The sequence below is a fragment of the Chlorocebus sabaeus genome, chromosome 6, assembly GCF_047675955.1.
Source record: "Chlorocebus sabaeus isolate Y175 chromosome 6, mChlSab1.0.hap1, whole genome shotgun sequence".
In the NCBI taxonomy this organism is placed as follows: domain Eukaryota; kingdom Metazoa; phylum Chordata; class Mammalia; order Primates; family Cercopithecidae; genus Chlorocebus; species Chlorocebus sabaeus.
This window is the reverse complement of record NC_132909.1, coordinates 3,564,176-3,575,257: the sequence shown is the minus strand read 5'-3', so window position 1 is coordinate 3,575,257 and position 11,082 is coordinate 3,564,176. Positions and strand designations below refer to the sequence as shown.

General features: G+C 48.0%; 1 protein-coding gene across 1 annotated transcript; it reads left to right on the top strand.

Moving 5' to 3' along the window:
- Nucleotides 1–976: 976 nt before the first annotated feature.
- LOC103235281 (killer cell immunoglobulin-like receptor 2DL4) lies at nt 977–9,919 on the top strand. Its single transcript, XM_037992048.2, has 8 exons — nt 977–1,010; nt 1,208–1,243; nt 2,044–2,328; nt 3,228–3,521; nt 6,088–6,138; nt 8,521–8,625; nt 9,089–9,141; nt 9,241–9,919. Exons 1-8 carry the CDS (start codon nt 977–979, stop codon nt 9,508–9,510), a joined length of 1,128 nt encoding a protein of 375 aa, XP_037847976.2. The 3' UTR covers nt 9,511–9,919.
- The last annotated feature ends 1,163 nt before the right edge of the window (nt 9,920–11,082 follow it).

Sequence of the window (11,082 nt, the reverse complement as noted above, 5' to 3'; positions counted from 1 at the left end):
TTAGTATCAGGATGATGTCAGCCTTACAAAATGAGTAAAGGCCACCCTGGGCAAAACAGAGAGGCCCATCGTTTTTTAAAAATTTGGAGTTTTACAAATTTAAAATACATAGTGAAAAAGTTCTCACAAAGTCCAGAAAGGCAGCTGTAAGTAAGAGATATTTGTAAGAATGACAGCACAGTAAATGAGTAGATTTGAACCTTCAGTTACTGCAGTGTTCCAGTATGAAGTTGGAGGATGTTATCACTCTGGTATTTTTTCTTCAAGTCAGAGAGAGAAAGAAAGACACACAAGCAATATAGAGAGCAGAAAAGCACAAAGCCAAAGAGAGAGAGAAAGAGAGACAGGAAACCGTGAGTTTAAAGTCTTGGGTCATAAAACAAACTCGAGATAAAACAACAAGATCCTCAATCGACATGCTGTGTTTTTGCTAATGAGATGGAAGTCTATGATGCTAAATAACTGCACAGTGTTTCTACTGAGATTTAAATCATTTTTTCTGTTTCTGGTTTAATAGTAGAAATACCAGCATGGAAAATTATGATGATTTATTTAATACAATTGCTCAATAATGATCATAAGACCTATTAGGTATTTTGCATATTGCACATGAAGGAGAGTTTCAATCGCAGAGAAACACAAACAAACAGAAAAAGATTACAACGAAAGTTCTTCATGTGAGTGCACAGTTCAATCGTCCTGGGCTGGGGTAAGTGGCTCTGAGATGTGTTTTGAGTCTGGCCGTCATGCATGACGGGAAGTGACAAGTCTAGTCTGCAGTTTTCAGAAAGCCACATTCCTCCCTTGACCGGACTCCCACTAGAACCTCATATGACGTAAAAGAAGCCTACCTGTGTCCCCTTCACATGTTGCGGTCGATGTGTCAACTTCATGATCCAGGCTCCTCACCACATCCTCTGCACTGGTCAGTCGAGTGGAGTCACTGCGTCCTGGCAGCAGAAGCTGCACCAAGTCCATGTCGCCCACGGTCGTCATCCTGGCCTGTCTTGGTGAGTCCTGGAAGGGAAGGAGCACCAGGGTTACACTGCGGGCCTGCAGATTCGGGGTCTCCCAGCAGAGAGCCGTGTTCTGGAGCAAGCAGGTGGTGAGGCTGAGTGAACGTTCAGCCCAGCGAGGCGCCCAATGGCTGGGAGGAAAGGGCAGGTTGGTGCAGACATGAATAGTTCATCATGTTCTTTCTTTGCAGGGTTCTTCTTGGACCACAGGGTGCGGGCACACGTGGGTGAGTCCTTCCCAAATGATGGGTTGCCATCTCCACCAATACAAGTGAATTTTCCTGAGAAGGGAGGCAGGCAGCACAGAGGGCGGCTGATGGACTGACCATGGGAAAGTCTGTGGGGAAATCTCTCGTGAACTAGGAAGAGGAGACCCTGGGATGCTCGGCCCTGAGTTCTGTCTTATCCCTCCCCAGCCATTCTTCCCCGTGGCTGAGTCTAGCTCTGTGTGGCCCAGGGGGAGACTCGGGCGCTCAAAGCTGGGGTGTGGGGGGAGGGGATATGGTGTCACTGGCAGAGGAGGGAAGGGAAGCAGCGCTAGGAACAGCAGGTCCTCTGAGGACAAGAGGGTAAATCACTCCCTCCAGTGTTTCCATGATGGTCGGGGCTGCAGTGTGGCTGCTGTCATTCTACCAGAAGAGGTGGGGGAACCACAGTCATGACCCTGACATTCTAATCCCTCTGATGGGGCTCAGTTGTTTATTATGGTTCAGGCATTAGCTGATATTCCATTCACAAAGGTCGTACCCTCTGCCGCGTGTCTACTTTGTGTTGTTTGGTGTAACCAATCTTGCAGTATTAAAATCTAGTAAGCGTTCCGTACTCAACACCTGCTCAGAGTTTTCAGCCCATACTTTTGTTGTAGGGAGACGCCATGTCCATGCTGGATAGGTTCTTCCTGTAGCCCTGGACACCCAGGTGTGGTAGGAGCCTTAGAAACATGGAAAGGGGAAGAATCTTCTGAGCACACGGAGGGAGGGGCGACTCCACATCCTCCTCTCTAAGGCGGCACCTCCTTCTCCCCCAGGTGGTCAGGACAAGCCCTTCTGCTCTGCCTGGCCCAGCCCTGTGGTGCCTCAGGGAGGACACGTGACTCTTTGGTGTCACTATCATCCTGGGTTTAACATCTTCACGCTGTACAAGGAAGACGGGGTGCCTGTCCCTGAGCTCTACAAAAGAATATTCTGGAACAGTTTCCTCATTAGCCCCGTGACTGCAGCACACGCAGGGACCTACAGATGTCGAGTTTTTCATCCGCACTCCCCCACTGAGTGGTCGGCACCCAGCAACCCCCTGGTGATCATGGTCACAGGTCAGAGGGCTCCTGTCTGGGCTTCTCCTTGTCCCACCTCCTGAATCCCAGAGCTTCTGCTGGGGGTGTCCGTCAGGGTCCCATCATCCAGGCCCTGACTGTATTTGGGGTAAAGGGGGATTTAATACAGGGGAATGGGTGCTGTGGTGGGAAGAATAACTGTCCCCACTGATGGCCACATTGTAATCCGTGGACCCTGTGACTCTTTATGTTATAGGGCAGGGGACTGAAGGGGAAGATAGAGCTCAGGTTGTTGATGAGTTGACCTTGAGATGGGGAGACGGCCTGGACTGTCCCGCTGGGCTCAGTGGAATCACAAGGGTCCTCATGACAGGAAGAGGAAGAGGGGAGTGGCGATTACAGCAGCGTCATGGGAGACTCCATCAGCCACTGTGGGCTTTTAAGGTGGAGGAAGGTCACGAGTCACAAAGGCAGGAGGCGTATAGGGGCTGGAGAAGTCAATGGAACTGATTCTCCCCTGAGTCTCCAGGGGGAACACAGCCCTGTAGATACCTTGATTTTAGCCCAGGAAGAACTGGATCCAATTTCTGTTCTCCAGAAGTGGAAGGGGTCAGTGTGTTCTCTCCTGCTGCCATGTTTGTGATAATTTTCTATAGCAGCAACAGGAAACCAACACAGGAACCCAGGTCAAGGACAAGTTTAAAAATCAAACAAGAGGGTTGGCTACCCTGAGATCAGCAAAGGTGCATTGCTGATGCCACCACCAGGCTGGAGCCACATAGGGAGGGAAGGACAGGGAGAGTCGGGGGTGGAGGGTGAGAGAGAGAGAGAGAGAGAGCATTAGGTCATAGAGCAGGGGAGTGAGTTCTCAGCTCAGATGTGAGGGGAGCTGTGACAAGGAAGAACCTCCCTGAGGAAACTGCCTCTTCTCCTTCCAGGTCTATATGAGAAACCTTCTCTCTCAGCCCAGCCGGGCCCCACGGTTCCCGCAGGAGAGAACATGACCTTGTCCTGCAGTTCCTGGCGCTCCTTTGACATGTACCATCTATCCAGGGAGGGGGAGGCCCATGAACTTAGGCTCCCTGCAGTGCCGAGCATCAATGGAACATTCCAGGCTGACTTCCCTCTGGGCCCTGCCACCCACGGAGGGAACTACAGATGCTTCGGCTCTCTCCATGACTCTCCCTATGAGTGGTCAGACCCGAGTGACCCACTGCCCGTTTCTGTCACAGGTGAGGAAACCCCATGTCTGTCCCATGTCTTATGATCCCAGAGCCATAGCTGGGGAGCTTCCTGCTGATGATGGAGAGAGGGATGGACAGATGCAGAGAGAAGACGAAGCCTCGGTGTGAGGTTGGGGTCAGGGCATAGGAGGACAGACACAGCACATCAAACCCTCCTGCATGGCCAGCGTGGTGGTCCGCAGTCAGGGCTCCAGGCACCCAGGCAGATGGAGAAACTGGTCAGGACAGACCCAGAGGAGGGAGACTGGGCTCAGTTTGGGGAGATCAGAGGTTCCCTCAGCCCCTCAACCTTACCCATTTCCCAGAAGCCCATCCTGGCCTCTCACCCACAGAGAGATGTCATCACCAGCAACCCTTACACCCTTTTCTTTTCATTTGAAAAAATGCTGATTGAGGTTACCTGTATAATTTACCAACGTTACCATTTTTAAGTGTAAAATCTAGGGGTCATAAATACCTATATAGGCCGGGTGCAGTGGCTCATGCTTGTAATCTCAGCAATTTGAGAGGCCAAGGCAGGTAGATCATTCAAAATCAGGGGCTGGAGACAAGCCTGGCCAACATGGGGGAAACCCATCTTTACTAAAAAGATGAAAAAAAATTAACCAGGCATAGTGCCACGTGCCTGTAATCCCAGCTACTTGGGAGGCTGAGGCAGCAGAACCGCTTAAGCCCAGGAGGCAGAGGTTGCAGTGAGCCGAGATCATGCCTCTGCACTGCAACCTGGTGACACACAGAGACTCTGTCTCTAAATAGATAAATAAATAAATTTGTATTCTTTTTTTTGTTACCCTCCATCCTTTCCTTCCTAACCTCTGGCATCCACCATTCTACTCTCTACCTTCATGAGCTTCACCTTTTATATCCTGCAGGTTAGTGAGAAATGGCAATCCTTGTAATGACCTCCAGTTCCACCCATGTGGTTGCAAATGTCAGGATGTTACTGTCTCTATGGATGAGTAGTCTCCACTGTGTGTATGTACTACATTCTCTCTATCCATTCACCCACTGATGGACAGGTAGGTTGACTCCACATCTTGGCTACTGTGAATGGTGCTAGAATAGTCATGGGAGTGCAGATGTCACTTTGATACATGAAGTCCTTTCCTTTGCATTTACACCCACTAGTGGAATTGCTAGATCCTCTGGAAGTTCATTTTTTAGGTTTTGGTTTATGCTTTTTGTTTTTTTGACATGAAGTTTCACTCTTGTTGCCCAGGCTGGGGTGTAATGGCACCATCTGGGCTCACTGCAACCTCTACCTCCAGGATTCAAGTGATTCTCCTGCCTCAGCCTCCTGAGTAGCTGGATTACTGGCACCTGCCACCACACCTGGCTAATTTTTCTATTTTTAGTAGATATGGATTTTCACCATGTTGGCCAGGCTGGTCTCGAACTCCTGGCCTCCAGTGATCTGCCCACTTCAGCCTCCCAAGGTGCTGGGATTACAAGGGTGAGCTGCAGCACCCAGCCTCTTTTTATTTTTTGAGGAACTTCCATATTCTTCTCCTCTGTGAAAGTTGTACTAATTTATATTCCTGTCAACAGTGTATCGGGGTTCTCGTTTCTTCACCACTTGTCAGCATTTGTTTTGTCTGTCTTTGAGATAAAAGCCATTGTAATGGGGTGCGATGATAGCTCATTGTGATTTCATTTGCATTTCTCTGATGATTAGTGATACTGAGCACTTTTCTTATACGCAATGTTCATTTGTATGTTTTGTTCATTGAGAAATGTCTGTTCAGGTCTTTTACTAATTTTATAATTAAATTATTAATTTTGTTGAGGTGTTTGAGCTTCTTTTATATTCTAGTTCTTAATCCCCTCTCAGATGCATAGTTTGCAAATATTTGCTCCCATTCCATGGGTTGTCTCTTCTTCACTTTGTTGGTTGGCTCCTTTGCAGTGCAGAAGCTGCTTAGTTTGATATAATCCCAATGGCCTAATTTTTTTGTGTTCTGATTACTTGTGTTTTTGAGGTTTAAACAAAATGTCTTCCCTCAGACAAATGTCCTGGAGCATTTCCCCAGTGTTTCCTTTTAGATGTTTAATGGGTTCAGGCCTTAAGTCGTTAATCCATTTTCATTTGATTTTTGTATATGGTGAGAGGTAGAGGTGCAGTTTCATCCCTCTGCATGTAGCTATCCAGTTTTCCCTGCATCATTTATTGAAACCACTGTTCTTTCCAGATTGTAGATTCTTGGAACCTTTCTCAAAGTCCATTGGATGTAAATAGGTGGATTACATCTGTGTTCTTCATTCTTCTCCATTGTTTTATGTGCTTTTCTTTATGCCAATGTCATACTGTTTTGTTTACTACAGCTCTGTAACATATTTTTAAGTCAGGTAGTGTGATACTCCTGTTTCCTCCTTATACCTTAAAGTCTCAAGATAGTGGGCATCACGTACAATGATTATGGAGAAGGGGATGCCAGGACTCCCAGGGCCCAATATTAGATAACAGAATGTTGGCCAGGAACCAACCTCAGAGATGTCCTTTGAGTAGAACACAGGCATCCTTATTTCCACACCTCTCTCCTGTCCCATGTTCTAGGAAACCCTTCAAGTAGTTGGCCTTCACCCACTGAACCAAGCTTCAAAACTGGTTAAGTGAAGGATCCCTCTTATCTCTGCTTTTGAAAACCCAGGGAGGTGGAAGCCTTGGATTCAAGCGTTGGCTCAGCACCTCCCAGCTCTGTGATTGTGGATCTGTCTTCCGCTGTCTCTGAACCCCAGACACTCCAACAGTGAAAGGGATCTGAGCCCAGCACAGGGCTCAGTGAAATCTCTTAACCTCTGATTTTCTGCTGCTGAGACCTCAGGGTAGAAGGATGAGTGCAAATCAGACGTTCTTCTCGGGATAAATGTGGTGTTTGTTCTGCCTGCATTCCTAACTGAAGGACAAATGCCTGGGGACTTGAGAGGGGGAAGGAAGGGGAACATTTTTCAGGGTGGGGTGTTTGTAAAGAAGTTCTGCTTGCCAAGGAATGAGCTCCTATCTGTCATGATCCAACCCTGGTTGACTTAGCAGAGCAAGAGCCCTGCAGTAAGAGGCAACGGAGTTCATCCACGCACATGACACTTCCACTTACTGGCTCAGCCACTGCTCCATGCTCAGGCTGTGCAGTGTGGACCCTTTTCCTATGTTGCCATAACAAATTTCCACAGGCTTCGTGGATGGAAGCCACATTTTAAAAAAATATCTCACGGTGCTGTAGCTCAGAATTATGAAATGCGTCATCTCACTGGGCTAAAATCAAGGTGACGTCAAGGCTGACTTCCCTCTGAAGGTTCCAGGCAAGAATCTGCTTCCTCACTTTTCCAAGCTCCTAGAGGCTCCCACATTCCTTGGCTTCTGGTCCCCATCTTCCTTCCTCGAAGCCCACAAAGGCTGGTCACATCTCTCATATAACATCAGTCAGATCCTTCTTCCTTACCACACCTCTTTCTCTGAATGTTGCTCTGCCTTCTTCCTCATCTTTTAAAGGCCTTGGGATTCTATTGGAATCTATGTTCATGGCATAAAACTTGCCCCCTCACCCAAATCCCCCACCTCACCTCTACTTCCTATCATATTAAGAGACACAGATAGACCATGGGAAGGTAAAAACTAATATTCTTTGGAGTTCAGACCTTGGACTCAGAGACCAGTGCCAGCACCATCTCCTGGTCACCTTTTATACGAATTCACAGAAGGACAGGTTGTACCGAAGCAATAGATGATGGAGGGGGTTGTCCTTCCTCTGGACTCTCAGGTAGAACGGCAGCCTAATATTGACTCCCGAGATCACAAAAAGGAGCACGTTCTTCACGAGCTTCATCATTATTTCCTGGCTGTTTGATATATGACAGTTCTACTTCACTGTTTTGATCTTGATTTCACGTTATTCCTTTTCTTGCCGAATGTAATGCGTTTGAGTCAAGTGGGTTGTGGCCGTAGAAATTGAAAAGCACATTCACTGTGTATCGATCCCAGTCCAGTCTTCCCAGAGAAGACTCTAAACACCTCCTGTACTGCACCTGGGGCTATGCCAGTTTCTATCCCTCACCGTCACTCCAGGGAGACAGAACACACAGAGAATACATTACATAGACAGGTTCACTACTAACAGATAACCAGCAAGTGACTACAGAAGCCTACATTTCAGTGTGAGCCAGTGCCCCAAGGCTCAGAAAAGCTGCCCGAGACATACGGAGTCACCGCATTTGCACTGCAGCTGAGGGAACCCAGAAAGCAACCCAGCCTGGGTTTTGTACCCTGGAGCTACAGGAAGCACTGAGCTAAAGCACTGCATGGTGTCCTCCTCTGGGAAGAACAGGAAGACAGCCCAGCTGTTCTGGGACTTTCCTCCTGATCTCAGGATGTTGCTGTCTTAGTCCATTTTTGAGGTTGTAAAAGAACACTTGAGCCTGGGTAACTTCTACAGAAAAGAGAATTGGTTGACTTACAGTTCTGCAAGCTGTACAAGAGGCAGGACACCAGCATCTATTTCTGGCTGCGGCCTCAGGCTGCTCCTACTCTGGTAGAAGAGAAGGGGGGCCTACATGTGCAGTGACCACCGAGATCACATGGCAAGACAGGGAGAAAGGGAGTGTGATGGAGCTTCCAAGCTCTTTTTAAGAACCAACTCTCCAGAGTACTAATAGAGGGAGAACGTGCTAACCCCGTCATGTGGGGCAGCATGATGGATCCACCCCCATCACCCAAATACCTCCTGATAAGACCAACTTCCCACACTCAGGGTTAAATTTCAAAGTGAAGTTTCTGGGGGTCAAATATCCATACGATAGCAGGTGTCTCAGCACATTCCGTGGTTATTATGAAAACTATAACTGAGAAAGCAGGAGAAAGCTGGGCCTCCCACCACGTGGGTGCTTGTCCTAAAGAGATGTTTTATGGGGTTGCCTGGCAACCAAGAAATGAGAGACAATCCACAAAGAGGAACTGCTATGGTGAGCTTCTCATTGGATTCCCATATTCCCCCAGGTATCACCAGACACCTGCCTGCTGTGATTAGGTACTCGGTGGCCACCGTCTTCCTCATCATCCTCCTCTTCTTTCTCCTTCATTGCTGGTGCTCCAACAAAAAGAGTAAGTCTCACAAAGCAGAGGTCAGAGACCTCAGAGCCGTGTGGGGAAGCGGGATGGGAGCACGCAGGTGTGTGTTCCTCACCGGCAGGATGGCCTCTGGCCCAAGGCAGGAGCCACAGAGGCAGAGCTTTCTAGAGAGAGCACCAGACACCCTGTCCCTGCCTTCAGCTCACAGACCATTGTCTGATTCTGAACTGTATCCTCACGTCCCCTGCAGCCACTGACATCCAGGAGAAGGTTCCATGACAGGCAGAAAGTGGGAGGCAGAATCAATGGGATGCAAATTGAGAGCTATTCATGGGATGGGTCCCTGAACTCAGAGAGACAGAATGTCTGAGCCTGGCTGTTGGCAGCTGAGGGACCTCAGGCACCTACAGTCTCCCGCTGTGTGTTGGTATCTCCTCATGAAATGAGGACCCAGAAGTGCCCTCCCAGCTGTTTTGATGACTTCCGTCTCCTACAGATGCTGCTGTAATGGACCAAGAGCCTGTGGGGGACAGAACAGTGAACAGGGAGGTAGGTCCTCCTAAGGCCAGCCTCATGGATATAGTCTTATTCCCTACTAGTCCTGAAGAATGTGAGCCCCTCCCTCACTCAACATTTCCCTCTCTCCAGGACTCTGATGAACCAGACCCTCAGGAGGTGACATACGCACAGTTGGATCACTGCGTTCTCACACAGGGAAAAATCACTCGCCCTTCTCAGAGGCCCAAGACACCCCCAACAGATACCAGCGTATACACAGAGCTTCCAAATACTGAGCCCAGATCGTTGTCTCCTGCCCACGAGCACCACAGACAGGCCTGGACGGGGTCTTCTAGGGAGACCACAGCCCTGTCTCAAAACCGGCTTGACAGCTCCAATGTACCAGCAGCTGGAATCTGAAATCTCGACTCTGCATCTTAGAGCATTGCTCTTCCTCACACCACAAATCTGCTGGCTCTGTCTTGCTTACCAATGTCTGTGGTTCCCACTGCCTGTTGGAGAGAAAACGCACTCCTTTGCTTAGCCCACAATTGTCCACTTCACTTGACCCCTGCCCACCTCTCCAACCTAACTCACTTGCTTCCTAGTCCTACTTGAGGCTGCAGTCACACTGAGGAACTCGCATTTCCAAACATACAAGAGGCTCCCTCTTAACACAGCACTTAGACGCGTGTTGTTCCACCTTCCCTCATGCTGTTCCACTTCCTCTCAGACTATTTTTCAGTCTTCTGTCATCAGTAAACCTTATAAAAATTTGTTGTGATTTCTATTTAGTTCTCTCCTCTTCAAATAAATATGTCTGCCCTCATTCTTTGGGTGACTCTTTTTTTGCTGAAAGTTTCCGGTGTTATCGTTACTATGTCCATATAACCCCATCTGTTCTCCACTGGGCTCTCACCCCTGGCATCTGAGCTTCTGGAAGCAGGTGGAGCCTGATTTGTCTCTGGGACTCCAATTTCCGTCCAAAGATGCAGCTCATGGGAGGATCCAAGGATCGTGAATCACATGAACAAGTGATATTCTTACTCACTGCAGACCTGGAAAGCTGGCAGAGTCATTCCAAGATGAAACATTTGTAGAGTCATAGGCCTTGTTAGTCTCCTCTCCACGGGGACACATGTCCACACATCATCTTCATACCATAAATACACAGTCGCTCCTCCGGATCTGTGGGGTTTACAGGTGTTTATTGAGCCAAATATAAATCAAAAATATTCAGAGAAAAAATCCGCAAAGTTTCAAAAAGCAAAACTGTGTTGAATGGACACAAATGGAATGGTGTGTAGGCTGTGCCAGGAATTATAAGTAATCTAGAGATGATTTCATGTAGACAGGAGGATGAGCTTGGATTATATGCAAACGCTGTAGCATTTTACGTAAAAGGCTTAAGCATCTGCAGATTGTGGCATCTGAGCCGAGATCCTGAAACCAATCACCCACGAATAGTGAAGCACGACTGTATCTAACTTTTATTTCTCAATTTTAAATATGAATCATAAAAAATTTACAACAACAAGATAAAAAAGAAGTGTTTTATAGTGTGAGAATACGTTTAGATTTATTTTTTTCTATGTGTAACCCTTGGGCCCATGTTATCTATGGAGAAGACATTCTATTCCTCCTTAAACCACACGGCAGCCTTTGTCAACTCTAACGGGACTGTGTGTACACGGATGTATTTTAGACACTGTTTTCCGATAAGGGGCTCTCTGTGTTCACTCTCTTGAGGATGCTGCACATTATGTAGGCTTACAGAACCCCTTAAAATTTGGTAGCTGGAGTCCTCTAGTTTCTTTTTTTTGTTTTTTGTTTTTTTTGAGACGGAGTCTGGCTCTGTCGCCCAGGCTGGAGTGCAGTGGCTGGATCTCAGCTCACTGCAAGCTCCGCCTCCCGGGTTTACGCCATTCTCCTGCCTCAGCCTCCGGAGTAGCTGGGACTACAGGCGCCTGCCAGCTCCCCCGGCTAGTTTTT

Coding starts and splice junctions, on each gene's coding strand:
- LOC103235281 (XM_037992048.2), top strand. CDS start 977: ATGTCGCCCACGGTCGTCATCCTGGCCTGTCTTG. Junction 2,329..3,227: donor CCTGGTGATCATGGTCACAG/GTCAGAGGGCTC, acceptor TTCTCCTTCCAG/GTCTATATGAGAAACCTTCT. Junction 6,139..8,520: donor TGAACCAAGCTTCAAAACTG/GTTAAGTGAAGG, acceptor ATATTCCCCCAG/GTATCACCAGACACCTGCCT.